At 37.7% G+C, this 16,819-nt stretch overlaps 1 protein-coding gene across 1 annotated transcript in view; it reads right to left on the bottom strand.

The window, feature by feature from the left end:
• Window positions 1-16,819, bottom strand: part of ADAMTS18 (ADAM metallopeptidase with thrombospondin type 1 motif 18) — a gene marked incomplete at its 5' end in the record, with an annotated part of 193,998 nt that overhangs the window by 106,227 nt on the left and 70,952 nt on the right. The window contains 3 exons of the mRNA XM_053715800.1: window positions 1,761-1,814; window positions 7,865-8,061; window positions 9,083-9,326. Coding sequence (XP_053571775.1) covers window positions 1,761-1,814; window positions 7,865-8,061; window positions 9,083-9,326 — 495 coding nt within the window. The remainder of the gene's footprint in view (window positions 1-1,760; window positions 1,815-7,864; window positions 8,062-9,082; window positions 9,327-16,819) is intronic.

Genomic DNA, 16,819 nt, shown 5'->3' with positions numbered 1-16,819 from the left:
GTTTAACTCTCACAAAACACCTAGTTAAAGTACAGCTTGGGAGTGACAGATAAGTTGCAGTGTCAGTAGTGATAAAATCACATAATCTAACAAATTAAAAAATTAAATTTTTTAACTTTATTGGCTCTTTAACCCCTTCAGAATGGAGGCAACTGTTCAAGTTTGGAATGTAAACAAAAGTGGAGACAGGATGTCACATGATCGTGACTGAGATCATGTGACTCCAAACAACATTGATTGGCTCCTGGTGGACTGAATGCATTGCTAGGAACGTTCCCCAGTCAAATCCACTGGAGTTTCTACAAGGAGGAGATCAGGATGTCGAAAAAGTTAGGATGTTCCATGCCGTCTTAAAGGCATTAAAGCCCAGCGCTTTTAGGACGACCTGGAATATCCTAACGGCATCTAGGAGTTAAAGGAACATAGAGGAACAATAAAAAAAAACGCTTTTAGTAGCTTGAACTGATATATGTGTTTAACCTCCATCATTCCTATAATGAATGTTTAAATTAATATAAAACTCTTCCCGATAATAACGGAACAAGATATAATAAAAAGTGTTAGACAATCAGAGATGGCAACAAAAGTAATTAGCTGGAAAGAATCTCAACTCAAATTAGTAAATAATTATTACCTTACCCCAAATAGGATCTATAAGTGGACTAAAAATAAACAACAAAGTAAATGTACTAAATGTCAAGTGGAGTTGGCGGATATTATGTATTACAAGTGGTCCTTTCCAAAAATCAGACAACTATGGAATAAAGTAAATTTTTGGTTAAATACACTTTTGGATAATAAGATATCTTTTACTAGTACTCATGTTTTTTTTTTACAGTGATTGTCCTAACACTGGAGAGCAAACATTGATCAATATGACTATATTAGCTGTACGGAATTTAATACTTAAGGCTGGAAAGCAACAGCACCTCCCAGCATCAATTAATTAGTCGATAAGCTTCATTTACAAATGACAATAGAGATGCATGATACGGGTTTACTTTCTAAAATGCATATTAAGTTGTTTTTTTCCAAATAGAAAAAACATTTTAGCTTGGTCAGCACCAGCCCAGCTACAATTCCTTGATATTTTCATGAAATCAAAGGTTTTTCAAGAGTCAGTTTTGGAAGGTTCTCTTCCACAGCATTGGATGAATACCAGAAGGCCAGTGGTTCAGTTATTATAGAGGATAGAGCGGACCCTGGACTCCTGGGGAGAGAGGGGGGGGTCATGGAGGGGTGTTTATATATTTTTCTCTCTAGAACACAGTCTGAGTCTTATATACGTGAGATATTGTGGGAGGTAGAGGTACAATAGCATTAACTAGAAACTTAATATATTGCAGAAAATGTATCTCAGTAACATGAATATATGATGTTAATATATGGTATGACGATACTGTGTTCCTTAATAGGAAAGAACATTCATGAGATATTAGTGGAAGAGCTTCTAATTAGTTAGGATATCATGTTTATGTTTTTCTCTTTTTTTTCTTTTTTGTTGTTTATCGTTTGTATGACAATTTATGTTAGAAGAACTTAATTTACACTGTATATGGGAGCTGCAACTCCATAAGATAGTGAAAAAAATATTGTCTCTATTTCGGAATCAATAAAGTTGGTGTAAAAAAAAAAAAAAAAAAAACGCTTTAAGGTGCTTGAACAGATATATGTGTTTAACCTCCGTCATTGCTATAATGAATGTATAGTAAAATATCTTAAAAACTTACTGGTTCTTCATCTAAAAGGAGTAGACTTACAACCACAATATTGATATCAGTTCCAATAGTACCGTCCTTGAAGAGACTAGAAACCTGAAAGGAAAAGAAAGGCAATGGACTGAGATTGGATTCTGTCTGAATAAACCAACATTTTCTTGTCAGAATTTCACATGTGTGTCCCCCCTCTCTAGTTTCCACACAACCTATCAACCAATGCACATGACCAGGAAGTTCACAACTGATACTGATGTATCTGTTTTAATTTTAATTTATACAGCTTTTACTTATTTTTCCAGGAAAAATAAAATAAATATTTAAAACATGTTTAAATTCTACTCTTTTCATAAGCATGATAGATTTTTGTTAGGTATAACATAAAAACATAGAATTTGACGGTAGATAAGAACCAAAAAGGCCCATCAAGTCTACCCATATTATATGTTACTTTTTCCTTAGGATAGCCTTATGCATGTCCCTTTCAAGCTAAAATACCCTTGGTTTCGTTACTGGATTTACTAGATGCCTGTGTTTTAAAAGGACACTAAAGTCAAAATTAAACTTTCGTGATTAAAATAGAGAACACAGTTTTAAGAGACTTTCAAATTTACTTCCATTATCAATTCTTTCTATATGCACACTTTCTGATGCATCAGCTTCTACTGAGTTCACGGTGTATTCATATACGAGTCTGTGATTGGCTAAAGGCTGTCACATGATACAGGGAAACTGAAAATTGAATAAATTATTTGTAGTGTCTTTTTGTTATGCACTTGTTGATTATGCAATGCTACTATAATTAAAGGAACAGTAAAGTCAAAATTAAACTTTTGCAACATTATTTGCAGCTTTGTTATACAATGTTGCAAAACACTGCTGCCATAGAGTAATAAAAACACATGCACACTCCTGAGATCTTATGAGCCTACCTTGTTTTACTATTTAGTAAAAGACACCAAGAGAACAAAACACTTTTGACAACAGAAGTAAATGTGAAAGTTATTTAAAATTGCATGCTCTGAATTATGAAAGTTTAATTTTGACTTTACTGTCCCTTTAATGGTTCTTTAATTCTTAGCATAAGTTATGTCTTAAAGGTTCATTAAACACTTACGGCTAGATTTGGAGTTTGGCGGTAAAAGGGCTGTTAACGCTCCGCGGGTTTTTTTCTGGCCGCACCATAAATTTAACTCTGGTATCGAGAGTTCAAACAAATGCTGCGTTAGGCTCCAAAAAAGGAGCGTAGAGCATTTTTACCGCAAATACAACTCTCGATACCAGAGTTGCTTACGGACGCGGCCGGCCTCAAAAACGTGCTCGTGCACGATTCTCCCATAGGAAACAATGGGGCTGTTTGAGCTGAAAAAAAACCTAACACCTGCAAAAAAGCAGCGTTCAGCTCCTAACGCAGCCCCATTGTTTCCTATGGGGAAACACTTCCTACGTCTGCACCTAACACTCTAACATGTACCCCGAGTCTAAACACCCCTAACCTTACACTTATTAACCCCTAATCTGCCGCCCCCCGCTATCGCTGACCCCTGCATTACACTTTTAACCCCTAATCTGCCGCTCCGTAAACCGCCGCCACCTACGTTATCCCTATGTACCCCTAATCTGCTGCCCTAACATCGCCGACCCCTATGTTATATTTATTAACCCCTAATCTGCCCCCCACAACGTCGCCGACACCTACCTACACTTATTAACCCCTAATCTGCCGAGCGGACCTGAGCGCTACTATAATAAAGTTATTAACCCCTAATCCGCCTCACTAACCCTATCATAAATAGTATTAACCCCTAATCTGCCCTCCCTAACATCGCCGACACCTACCTTCAATTATTAACCCCTAATCTGCCGACCGGAGCTCACCGCTATTCTAATAAATGTATTAACCCCTAAAGCTAAGTCTAACCCTAACACTAACACCCCCCTAAGTTAAATATAATTTTTATCTAACGAAATAAATTAACTCTTATTAAATAAATGATTCCTATTTAAAGCTAAATACTTACCTGTAAAATAAATCCTAATATAGCTACAATATAAATTACATTTATATTATAGCTATTTTAGGATTAATATTTATTTTACAGGTAACTTTGTATTTATTTTAACCAGGTACAATAGCTATTAAATAGTTAATAACTATTTAATAGTTACCTAGTTAAAATAATTACAAATTTACCTGTAAAATAAATCCTAACCTAAGATATAATTAAACCTAACACTACCCTATCAATAAAATAATTAAATAAACTACCTACAATTACCTACAATTAACCTAACACTACACTATCAATAAATTAATTAAACACAAATGCTACAAATAAATACAATTAAATAAACTATCTAAAGTACAAAAAATAAAAAAGAACTAAGTTACAGAAAATAAAAAAATATTTACAAACATAAGAAAAATATTACAACAATTTTAAACTAATTACACCTACTCTAAGCCCCCTAATAAAATAACAAAGACCCCCAAAATAAAAAATTCCCTACCCTATTCTAAAATACAAAAATTACAAGCTCTTTTACCTTACCAGCCCTGAACAGGGCCCTTTGCGGGGCATGCCCCAAGAATTTCAGCTCTTTTGCCTGTAAAAAAAAAACATACAATACCCCCCCCCCAACATTACAACCCACCACCCACATACCCCTAATCTAACCCAAACCCCCCTTAAATAAACCTAACACTAAGCCCCTGATGATCTTCCTACCTTGTCTTCACCATGCCAGGTTCACCGATCCGTCCTGGCTCCAAGATCTTCATCCAACCCAAGCGGGGGTTGGCGATCCATAATCCGGTGCTCCAAAGTCTTCCTCCTATCCGGCAAGAAGAGGACATCCGGACCGGCAAACATCTTCTCCAAGCGGCATCTTCTATGTTCTTCCGTCCGATGACGACCGGCTCCATCTTGAAGACCTCCAGCGCGGATCCATCCTCTTCTTCCGACGACTAGACGACGAATGACGGTTCCTTTAAGGGACGTCATCCAAGATGGCGTCCCTCGAATTCCGATTGGCTGATAGGATTCTATCAGCCAATCGGAATTAAGGTAGGAATTTTCTGATTGGCTGATGGAATCAGCCAATCAGAATCAAGTTCAATCCGATTGGCTGATCCAATCAGCCAATCAGATTGAGCTCGCATTGTATTGGCTGATCGGAACAGCCAATAGAATGCGAGCTCAATCTGATTGGCTGATTGGATCAGCCAATCGGATTGAACTTGATTCTGATTGGCTGATTCCATCAGCCAATCAGAATATTCCTACCTTAATTCCGATTGGCTGATAGAATCCTATCAGCCAATCGGAATTCGAGGGACGCCATCTTGGATGACGTCCCTTAAAGGAACCGTCATTCGTCGTCTAGTCGTCGGAAGAAGAGGATGGATCCGCGCTGGAGGTCTTCAAGATGGAGCCGGTCGTCATCGGATGGAAGAACATAGAAGATGCCGCTTGGAGAAGATGTTTGCCGGTCCGGATGTCCTCTTCTTGCCGGATAGGAGGAAGACTTTGGAGCACCGGATTATGGATCGCCAACCCCCGCTTGGGTTGGATGAAGATCTTGGAGCCAGGACGGATCGGTGAACCTGGCATGGTGAAGACAAGGTAGGAAGATCATCAGGGGCTTAGTGTTAGGTTTATTTAAGGGGGGTTTGGGTTAGATTAGGGGTATGTGGGTGGTGGGTTGTAATGTTGGGGGGGGGGGTATTGTATGTTTTTTTTTTACAGGCAAAAGAGCTGAAATTCTTGGGGCATGCCCCGCAAAGGGCCCTGTTCAGGGCTGGTAAGGTAAAAGAGCTTGTAATTTTTGTATTTTAGAATAGGGTAGGGAATTTTTTATTTTGGGGGTCTTTGTTATTTTATTAGGGGGCTTAGAGTAGGTGTAATTAGTTTAAAATTGTTGTAATATTTTTCTTATGTTTGTAAATATTTTTTTATTTTCTGTAACTTAGTTCTTTTTTATTTTTTGTACTTTAGATAGTTTATTTAATTGTATTTATTTGTAGCATTTGTGTTTAATTAATTTATTGATAGTGTAGTGTTAGGTTAATTGTAGGTAATTGTAGGTAGTTTATTTAATTATTTTATTGATAGGGTAGTGTTAGGTTTAATTATAACTTAGGTTAGGATTTATTTTACAGGTAAATTTGTAATTATTTTAACTAGGTAACTATTAAATAGTTATTAACTATTTAATAGCTATTGTACCTGGTTAAAATAAATACAAAGTTACCTGTAAAATAAATATTAATCCTAAAATAGCTATAATATAAATGTAATTTATATTGTAGCTATATTAGGATTTATTTTACAGGTAAGTATTTAGCTTTAAATAGGAATCATTTATTTAATAAGAGTTAATTTATTTCGTTAGATAAAAATTATATTTAACTTAGGGGGGTGTTAGTGTTAGGGTTAGACTTAGCTTTAGGGGTTAATACATTTATTAGAATAGCGGTGAGCTCCGGTCGGCAGATTAGGGGTTAATAATTGAAGGTAGGTGTCGGCGATGTTAGGGAGGGCAGATTAGGGGTTAATACTATTTATGATAGGGTTAGTGAGGCGGATTAGGGGTTAATAACTTTATTATAGTAGCGCTCAGGTCCGCTCGGCAGATTAGGGGTTAATAAGTGTAGGTAGGTGTCGGCGACGTTGTGGGGGGCAGATTAGGGGTTAATAAATATAACATAGGGGTCGGCGATGTTAGGGGCAGAAGATTAGGGGTACATAGGGATAACGTAGGTGGCGGCGATTTGCGGTCGGAAGATTAGGGGTTAATTATTTTAAGTAGCTTGCGGCGACGTTGTGTGGGGCAAGTTAGGGGTTAATAAATATAATATAGGGGTCGGCGGGGTTAGGGGCAGCAGATTAGGGGTACATAAGTATAACGTAGGTGGCGGTCGGCAGATTAGGGGTTAAAAATTTTAATCGAGTGGCGGCGATGTGGGGGGACCTCGGTTTAGGGGTACATAGGTAGTTTATGGGTGTTAGTGTAGTTTAGGGTACAGTAGTTAAGAGCTTTATGAACCGGCGTTAGCCAGAAAGCTCTTAACTCCTGCTATTTTCAGGCGGCTAGAATCTTGTCGTTAGAGCTCTAACGCTCACTGCAGAAACGACTCTAAATACCAGCGTTAGAAAGATCCCATTGAAAAGATAGGCTACGCAAATGGCGTAGGGGGATCTGCGGTATGGAAAAGTCGCGGCTGTAAAGTGAGCGTTAGACCCTTTAATCACTGACTCCAAATACCAGCGGGCGCCCAAAACCAGCGTTAGGAGCCTCTAACGCTGGTTTTGACGGCTACCGCCGAACTCTAAATCTAGGCCTTAGACATAATGAAGTATTCACAGCAAATATGAGGCTAAGAATAACATGTATCTGTTATTTTAAAATTATATTAGCTGTTTTCATTCTGAAGAAAGTTTGTTTTAGTTTTCATAAAGTAAGGGGCACTGCAATGTTAAAACCTAGGTTTCCTTTAAGAAAAAAAAATGCTTGTTCATCTCCTCTACTGAGGCCATTTCAGAACATTTCTACATGAGGTATCAGACAATGGCCTATATTTATCAAAGTCTGGCGGACCTGATCCGACAGTGCGGATCAGGTCCGCCAGACCTCGCTGAATACGGAGAGCAATACGCTCTCCGTATTCAGCATTGCACCAGCAGCTCACAAGAGCTACTGGTGCAACACCGCCCCCTGCAGACTCGCAGGCAGCAGAGGGGTGTCAATCAACCGATCGTACTCGATCGGGTTGAATTGCGGCGATGTCTGTCCGCCTGCTCAGAGCAGGCGGACAGGTTATGGAGCAGCGGTCTTTGTGACCGCTGCTTCATAACTGCTCTTTCTGGCGAGCCTGCAGGCTCGCCAGAAACACGGGGCTTAAAGCTCCATTCAGAGCTTGATGGATAGGCCCCAATGGCTTTTATAATATTGTAGTGTTAGGCTTGGAAAGTCTGCAGTGTGCACATCCAGTTCTCAGTGAAGAGAAGGAGAGAAAAATAAGACATTATTCAAAGTATTGGAGCAAGGAAGAAAGAAATAAAGATATGCTCAGCTTTACATGTAAGTTTGCCGGATTTGTGTAGCATGGAGCTTATCTGAGCTCATGGATAACGACCATTTCTTACCATGTTCATAACGGTCAGTATGTAAGTGGTCACGCTATCTCTCCCATGCTTCTCCACCATTTTCTTATCAGCCACAACAAGAGTTTCAACTATTAAACTTCCAGAATTTTGGAATTTTGCAGCTGATCTTTTGGATCTTAATAGACTTGGATATTCATCTGATCTGAGGTATTTATCTTCCTGTTGTTTTGGTGAAACTATATTTAAAAAAAAAAAAAAATATATATATATATATATATATATAAAAGACAAATAATGTAAGTGAAAAAATAATACAGTTACCAAGATCCATAGCTTTAATTAAAATAGCATTGCTAAGATATCTTAATGAATGTCACAATCAAAAACATAGGGGCAGATTTCTGAAAGTGCGAGCGGACATGATACGATGTAGCGTTTCATGTCTGCCGCACATCAATAAATGCCGACAGCGATTTATCATTGCACAAGCAGTTCTAGTGAACTGCTTGTGCAATGCCACCCTTTGCAGGGTGTCAATCAGCCCGATCGTATAGGATCAAGCGGATTGATGTCCGCAGCCTCAGAGCAGGCGGAAAAGTTATGGAGCAGCGGTCTTTAGACCACTGCTTCATAACTGCTGTTAGGGGCATGATAATTCGGCCCCATAGAGTTTACTCTGTTACACTGTAAAAGTAATCATTAGAATGTTGCATCTGCTAATTCATTATAATTCTATATCGAGCTGGGTTAGGGTCTATATGGGACTAGGTTAGGGTCTTTATGGCACTGGGTTGGGGTCTATATAGAGCTGGGTTAGGGTCTATATGGCACTGGGTTATGCTTGTTAGAATCAGTGTAACATTCAGGGTAAGAATTATAGTTAGGAATTGGGGTTTACATTAAAAGGACACAAAATTCTTATCTCTCACTGTTTTCACATTGAGACCAATGCTTCTAGCCTTTTTTTTTATAGCCAATACAGAACTTATGTATTGAAATGGTTAGTGCAGGTGAGGACACAACAGGCCAAACCATCTATTTCACATAACAAATAAAGGTAAAGGAGCTGTATGGAAACAAATTGTAACTTTTCAAATAAGTCTTATTTGGTCTATGTCTACACAATGCTGATACTACTATATAAACAGTTGTTTGATAGATAGATAAACAGTATATACATTGCAACTGTGAAAATATGACACAAATAATGCTTTAAAAAAGGTATATTTGAATTGAATTGCAATGTTTTTTACTCACATTTGCTATGGCTTCCACAGAAATGCTGCTTATGAATATTTCCAGTAATAGTTTTCTGAGCATTTGACTGATTTCTTTGGTAAAGTGTATCAGCCTTGTGGAGTGATATTTTGTGCTCTGCCGACCGTTTATAAAGTATATGTGGGTAATGACCATCAGGTGATGTAAAATTGTGTTCTTCCGCAAGTTGCTGGGATAGGGGTGATATAAAAAATTCTTCTGTATGTGTCCTTAAGAAACCTGACTAAAAAAGAAGATATAATATTAGAATAGATTAATAAAAACACACAATTAAAACCCTTTCTTAATTTTCTAAATAACAGCACATGAAACAAGAGATGATTTACAACTACTAGGTTAATATCAGGCTATGCACAAATATTAAACAAATTAACTGAAACCCCTTCTATACTCGTGCATTTCTATATCCATCCATTTTTTTGTTTAGCTCAGGGAAGGGAAAGCCAAGAGAAGAAAAGACAAGGGAGAGCCAAACTAAAAGGAAATCTCAAACTATGAAATGTGGGTATAAAATGTGCAGAGGAAGGGGGAGTTGAGTAATGGAGCCATTGGAAATGGAACCAAAGGATTTGTGGCCAGAATTAGGGCAAGGAGAACTGTTCCTAAAAGTTACCTAATTTTATGAAGAACAATAGGTACCATTAAAGTACTGTTGGTAGATGGAAATGAATGGAAAAAAAATCTAAAGGAACAATTTGCCATTAAAGGCTGCATTAATATCTTCTGTTTTGGAACATATAATGAAAGTTATGGACATTTTATTTTAAGGACATCTCACAAAACATTTGGACTACAGGGGCCTCTTGATAGTTAATGTCTAGTTGATCAGATGAAAGCATGCATGGGGGACAAGAAACTCCTCATTTGAAAGATCTGGTTCATCTCTTTCAAAATTGTAGTCACTTGTAAAATATTGTGAGAGATAGACAATCAGCTTCATTTTAGAGGGAATAAAAAGATCTCTTATTTGAAAGGGCAAACTTTGTGTGAAGGTGTTATAGGGAAATATGAGCTGTGTATGAGCCCACAATTCTCCAAAGAGGAATTGTCTCTGTACTTGGGAGATTTCACATCACACACACACACAACACAATGATGTCACATGTCACACACCAAAGGGGTGCTGGGAATGAAAAATGACTCCAGTACCCAGTGCACAAAACGTAAATTCAAAAGTTTAACAAGGCGTTTCTTAGGTGAGTTTGCCGTGCATGCAACAAGCCTTTTACTTTTGAAGTACTTGTTGATATGTTTTGCAAATGCTATATTGCAAAGTTGACTCAAAATATAAGAATAACTTTCTAATGTGATAGATGACATAATATATTGGAAATGCAAGCAAATAGAAATAAAACTATAATAAAGGCATGGTAATGCCTTTTGTATTCACTTCATATTAAAATGTGTTGCCTTATTTAATGAAAATATAAGGAGAAATAGGAAGTGCTCTTCTAATATGCAATCCAGGTGCAAACAAGAGTGCAAACAAGTAAATGCTGCTGTGTCCGGGACTTACCCCAAGGGAGCTGTAACCGCCCCCGGATAAACTTGCTTGTGCCGTGCAGTGCTTCAAAGGGGAGCTCTAGTATACCCGGGGGACCTCCGCAGTCTAACCGAAAATGTATCGGTGGGCTGACAGCTCCAAACCATCCAGCAATAAGGTAAGACTCCAACAGTGCTTCTGGCTGTCCACGTGTGCACTCAGGCGTCCGTCATGACGTAGCGGGATCTCCGGTCGGGGGGCGGTGCTCTTTCTTCACCCGGGTTTCACAGCAGGTAAAACTAATAGACAGGGGCTGGAAGCTGATCCCAAGCTGGTGTAAAATTAAAAAGTGACAAAGAAGGCAGGATCCAGCTTTATGCTAAATAAAATCCAAGTTTTATTGGCAAAGTTAAAACGCCAAACAGGCTTGATGAACAGCAAAACAAGAAAAGGTGCGTGAGCGTGACACCAAGGCTATGCGTGAGCCTTGGTGTCACGCTCACGCACCTTTTCTTGTTTTGCTGTTCATCAAGCCTGTTTGGCTTGAAAATGAACAATTTAGAGCTAGATCCCGAGTGGAGTGCCATTTATCGCTCCCACTCGTACGCTAACTGTGATCAACTTCAGCTTTTGCGTGATTCGGATACTGCACGTATTACAAGTTGAAAGATAAATGTTTTATATTTATGTGCTAACCCGATGCGCACAAAAAGGTAAAGTTACAATATTGCAACCGCGTTAAGCCAACAAGTCGCTCAAACTTGATCACATTTTCTTAAGTGTGCTAAGCCAACATGAAATATTAATATTTCACATTTCAGTATTCTTCACATAGAAGAATATGTTCTATGTATAGTTAAAGGGACAGTTTACTCAAAAAATTTCTCCCCTTTAATAAGTATTTATTAAGTATTTCCATTACCCTTATATTGGCATTTGAAATAGTTTATTTAGCCTGTTGTATCCCCACCCATCCTGAAAGTTTTTGGCCTCGACACCAAGCTGTGTTAACACAGCCAGTAGAGGAAATTAAACTCCCAGTGGGTTATAGAAGAGATAAGGTAATAAAATGTTAATTTTCCCTTGTTCTCTCCAAGTATTGAGGATTTTTTTATGGACAGATATAAGATAAAGAAGTAGGTTTATGTACACAATGTGATAAAGTAATGAGATCTGATTACACCTACAAGCTCAACACATTTTATTAGGCTGTGACTTCAAAACACAAAATCAGCTATTTCATATACACAAATAAGCCTTAAAAAAACAAATTGCATAAATTTTATACTCTGCAGCTGGTAAATAAAGCAATTGGAAACACATTAAGGGAAAAACAATTTTATAGTATACCGTCCCTTTAAATAAATATATATATATATATATATATATATATATATATATATATATATACATATATGATGTTTTTTTGTAAAATATATACCTATGCCTATATAGGAAACATAATCCCCTGTGTGTAGACCATTGGAATGTGAATGCTGTTATTCTTAGTGTGTTCAATAAATTCCACACTTTTTAATATTACTACTTGCTCCGTCCTTATTGGTCTGCATTACTGACCTATTGTAGCCTGTGCTACTCCCCGACTCTTCGAGAGCACGCTGTGCCGGTGATCGATGTATCCATCCGCACACTCTGACGTTGGCATCTGGGCGTCTCACCTCAGTCTTTCTGCGACTGGTTGGTCCCGTGCTGCTTGGCTCGGCACTCCGGTTGTGCCGTCTCTTATGTGAGTAGTTCTCTGGAGGGTGGCTCGGATCTCCAAGCTGCTTGTGCTCTACGTTATCACCCTATGTGGCACCTCTTCTATTCCCCATTTTTATAGAATGTATAATATTTGCAGTACAAACACAGATAAACACTTTATTATATATGAATATTGAATAAATTATTTTTCATGTTTTCAGTTACTTGACTGCAAAGGGCTCCAATTAATATATATATATATATATATATATATATATATATATATATATATATATATATATATACATATATATACACACACATACAAATTCATATGTACACCTGAGACCTTGGACTCTGGACAGCACTTGTTTAATGGTGGGTGCATTTAGCCACCAATCAACAAGCACAACCCAGGTTGTGAACCAAAAATGGGCTAGCTTCTTAACTTACATTCTTGCTTTTCAATAAAGATAGCAAGGGAATTAAGAAAAATTGATAATAGGAGCAAATTAGAAAGTTGCTTAAAATTGCATGTTCTATCTGAATCATGGAAGAAAAAATTTGGGTTCAGTGTCCCTTAACCCCTTCACCTAAAATGACGTATATATACGTTGTGTGGTACTTTAGCTATCATACTGCACAACGTATATTTACGTCGTCGCTTCAGGATGCCCCAGCAATCTCGGCTTTTAAGTTACAGCCGAGATCTTGAGCTCCTAAAGCTTCAGGCATCTCTCGCATGTGGAGCCGAAATGCGATCAGTGCTCCGCCTCCATATGAGGGCAGTGGCGGCTGGTGAATTTTTAGGATGGGGGTGCACAAGACCCTCCCCCTATTAGAAAGACACGCCCCTTTGAAAATCCACGCCCCTTTTTAAAAACCACGCCCCTTTAACAAGCCACACCCATTTTTAAAAGCCACACCCCTTAGTGAAAGCCACGCCCCTCAAATGGCCCCACCCATTTGAACCAGCGGTGTTTTTGGTCATCGTCTTCTTGAAATATCCAGCCCCGGCCTGGGGGTAACTTCAACTGAAGTTTGTGACTGATTCCTCAACATTATTCTCAAGTATCTGCTGATATTGAGTGGAATCCATGAGACCCTCAACAATATTCCCAGTAGTACAGGTCTTTGGAGGTGGTCTGTGGGCTGTTTTTGACCGTTCTCACCATCCTTTGCCTTTGCCTCTGGCCCTCTCTGATATTTTACTTGCCCTGCCACTTCTGGCCTTAACAAGAACTGTGCCTGTGGTCTTCCATATCCTCACCATGCATTGCTCACTGTGTTCCTCATAGTGGACACAGAAATCTTAAATCTATGAATGCATACTCTTCAGTACAGCCATGTTCATGTGCGACAGTGCACAAATGGAGGAGCCTACACTACCTGCCCATGTCTAGTCTTAAAATATACATGATGGTGCTCAGTTAAATTATATAATAACATATATATATATTAACCAAATGATTAATTAAAGCTGCAAAATAATAAGAATGTTGAATGTACATTTATGAAAACATATATATTCCTGGATTTAAAGAACCTTCCACTTTATAGAGAAATACAACCAGATTTAAATTACTGTTGCCCCAGCCCCCAGTGTTCGATATTAGGCAATGCAGCCAAAGGCCTTGGCAACATGAAGATAAATACACCCACATTTTACTTTCTACAAAAGAAGATTATTTCTATTACACTAGTGCTTAATAATTAACTTCAACAGTAAAGATTAAAACAGAATGTTGATAACTCAAGTACAATTTTTGTAAATTAAGTCAATCCGCCTGTCTTTTTTTGAGGCAAATAAATCAATAACATTTTCGGTGAATGTAGGCATGTCATTGATCAATTGTTTTTCAATTGTGAGCATGGCTAGAGCAGTCAGTCTTTCCTCAGTCATGGTGCTCCTTAGAAATGTCTTAACTCGTTTTAAGTTGAGAAACATCTCTCAGCCTCAGCAGTTGTCACGGGAATAGTCGAAATAATTTGCAACAGTTTGTAGGTCTCCGAGAAAGTACTGTCCAAGTTATTTTCTATTACAAACTGTAGAAGACTGATGGCACCATTCATATTTCGGAAATCTGGTCTTCTGTAAATTACTCCTAGTTCAGTTTTCAGCCGATCTTTCTGTAATGTGTGATAAACCGCTGATGTTTGTTCAAGAAGCTGATTTGGAAAAATTTTCTCGTAATCTGCAAATTTTTCCGCTTGGAGGAGAGAAACAGCCGAGTAGTGAGTTATAAAAGAAAATCTATCTTTTACTTGATTTGTGATAGCATCGCATATCTCTTTAGCTGCCACAGTCTGAGCAATGTGAATATTTTCTCTCTTCCTTTTCCTAGATGTTTCCTCTGTTTCTGATATCGTCATGGTCACTGTGTCCATTCTTTCCCTTTCGTTTTCCATTGTCTGCTGGAAAGTGTTAATATGTTTTCGAATAAGTGCCGCATCTGTTTGTGTTTTCTGAAGTTGGTTGTATAACACATCTACATGTGGCATAATATTGTGAAAAACTGTAAGCCAAAACACGAATACCGAGTCTTGTAACATACGCCGAATAGCCCCCGCTTGATTTATAGCTATTTCTTTTTTCGATGTTGACTCTATTTTTTCCATGCATTCAATTAACTGTTCCCTGTTTTCAAAAACTGTATTGACGGTTCGACTCTTGAAATTCCACCTGGTGGCTGAACCATGAGGTATCCTTCTTCTAACAGTTTCATCTAGAATAGCTATCCTTTGTGGCGAGTTACTAAAAAAGTTAGTAATGTCACTTAGATTTGAAAAAAATACTCGAACTTGTTGATTTTGACTGCTTGCTTGGCTGACAATTAAATTGAGCTGATGTGCATAGCAATGCACAAAATGTGCATTCTTGTAGGTACGTTTAATTATAGCCTGAACACCTGCATGCTGACCACTCATCACGCTTGCACCGTCGTAACTCTGCGATATCAGTTTCTCTGGGTTGTCTATAACTTTTTCCAAAGTAGCTTGAATACACGTAGCTAAAGATTCTGCATCATGTCCAGCTGGATTAGTGAATTCCCAGAATCTCTCAACCGGTTGTCCGTTACCTATAATGTATCTAAAAACAACAACCAATTGGAAGGCAGATGAAACATCAGTAGTTTCATCTGCTATCACTGCTACAAAACTTGCATTTGAGATTTCCTTCTTTATTTGGTTCTGGCAAACAGTAAGCATACAGTCTAATAAATCGTTTTGAATTTCTTTTGACGTTCCTTTAAAAACAGTGGCACTAGCGAGATGTTCTTTTAGAGATGCATCAAGCTCTGCTGAGAAGTTTATAAGACCTCTGAAAATGCCTGGATTTAATGAATCATCGCGTTCGTCATGTCCTCGAAGTGCAAGCTCAAATGCGCCGCAAAATAAAATACAATTAATTATTTTGGAAAGAACATAGCGATTTTTGGTTACTTGCTCATTATGTCTTTTAATATTCAAACGATATGCACTGTCAAGTTGTTGCCGAATATCAACCCTTCCTAGCAAATTAAACTCTAATGTGGAGTTTAAATGTGATTGGGAGCAATTATGTTTATTGGTTTTTTGACTTAAATGTGATAAATCGGCGACCCCATAACTCACCCAGCTTGAATCCCCACTTTGTTTTGCAAACAGGAGACAATAAAAACAAAAGAGCCTGTTAGATAATTCACAACCACAAATCCATGGATATTTATCATATACCTCGGGTTTGAATTCTCTTTTGTAATCTCTAGTTTTACATTTTGTCACCTGGGTAAGGTTAAGCATAGGTGTTGGCCTGAGCATTTTAATTTCCATTTTTCTTTCAATGGGCAACGTTGAAAAATGTAATTGCTTTAGCTCAGATACACTAATTTTACTAAGTGCCATCTTAACTGTTAGTTTACACACAAAGAACAGTCCTTTGCTCTTATCTAATATATAACTTGTAGGTAGGTAGCTCTGCAGCTGTTAGAAAATATACAACTTAATATTTAGTAGTTTGACGGTTGTTATCTAATATATAACTTGTAGGTAGGTAGCTCTGCAGCTGTTAGAAAATATACAACTTAATAGTTTAATAGTTTGGCGGTTGTTATGTAATATATAACTTGTAGGTAGGTAGCTCTGCAGCTGTTAGAAAATATACAACTTAATAGTTTAATAGTTTGGCGGTTGTTATGTAATATATAACTTGTAGGTAGGTAGCTCTGCAACTGTTAGAAAATATACAACTCAACTTGAAGTAATAGTTTAATAGTTTGGCGGTTGTTATGTAATATATAACTTGTAGGTAGGTAGCTCTGCAGCTGTTAAAAAATATATTAAAAGTTTAATAGTTTTGTGGTTGTTATGTAATATATAACTTGTAGGTAGGTAGCTCTGCAGCTATTAGAAAATATACAACTCAACTTGCAGTAATAGTTTAATCGTTTGGCGGTTGTTATGTAATATATAACTTGTAGGTAGGTAGCTCTGCAGCTATTAGAAAATATACAACTCAACTTGCAGTAATAGTTTAATAGTTTGGCAGT

Source organism: Bombina bombina, chromosome 1 (genome assembly GCF_027579735.1).
Source record: "Bombina bombina isolate aBomBom1 chromosome 1, aBomBom1.pri, whole genome shotgun sequence".
NCBI classification, from domain to species: Eukaryota; Metazoa; Chordata; class Amphibia; order Anura; family Bombinatoridae; genus Bombina; species Bombina bombina.
The sequence above is the reverse complement of the archived record's forward strand: the minus strand, read 5'-3'. Positions and strand labels throughout refer to the sequence as shown.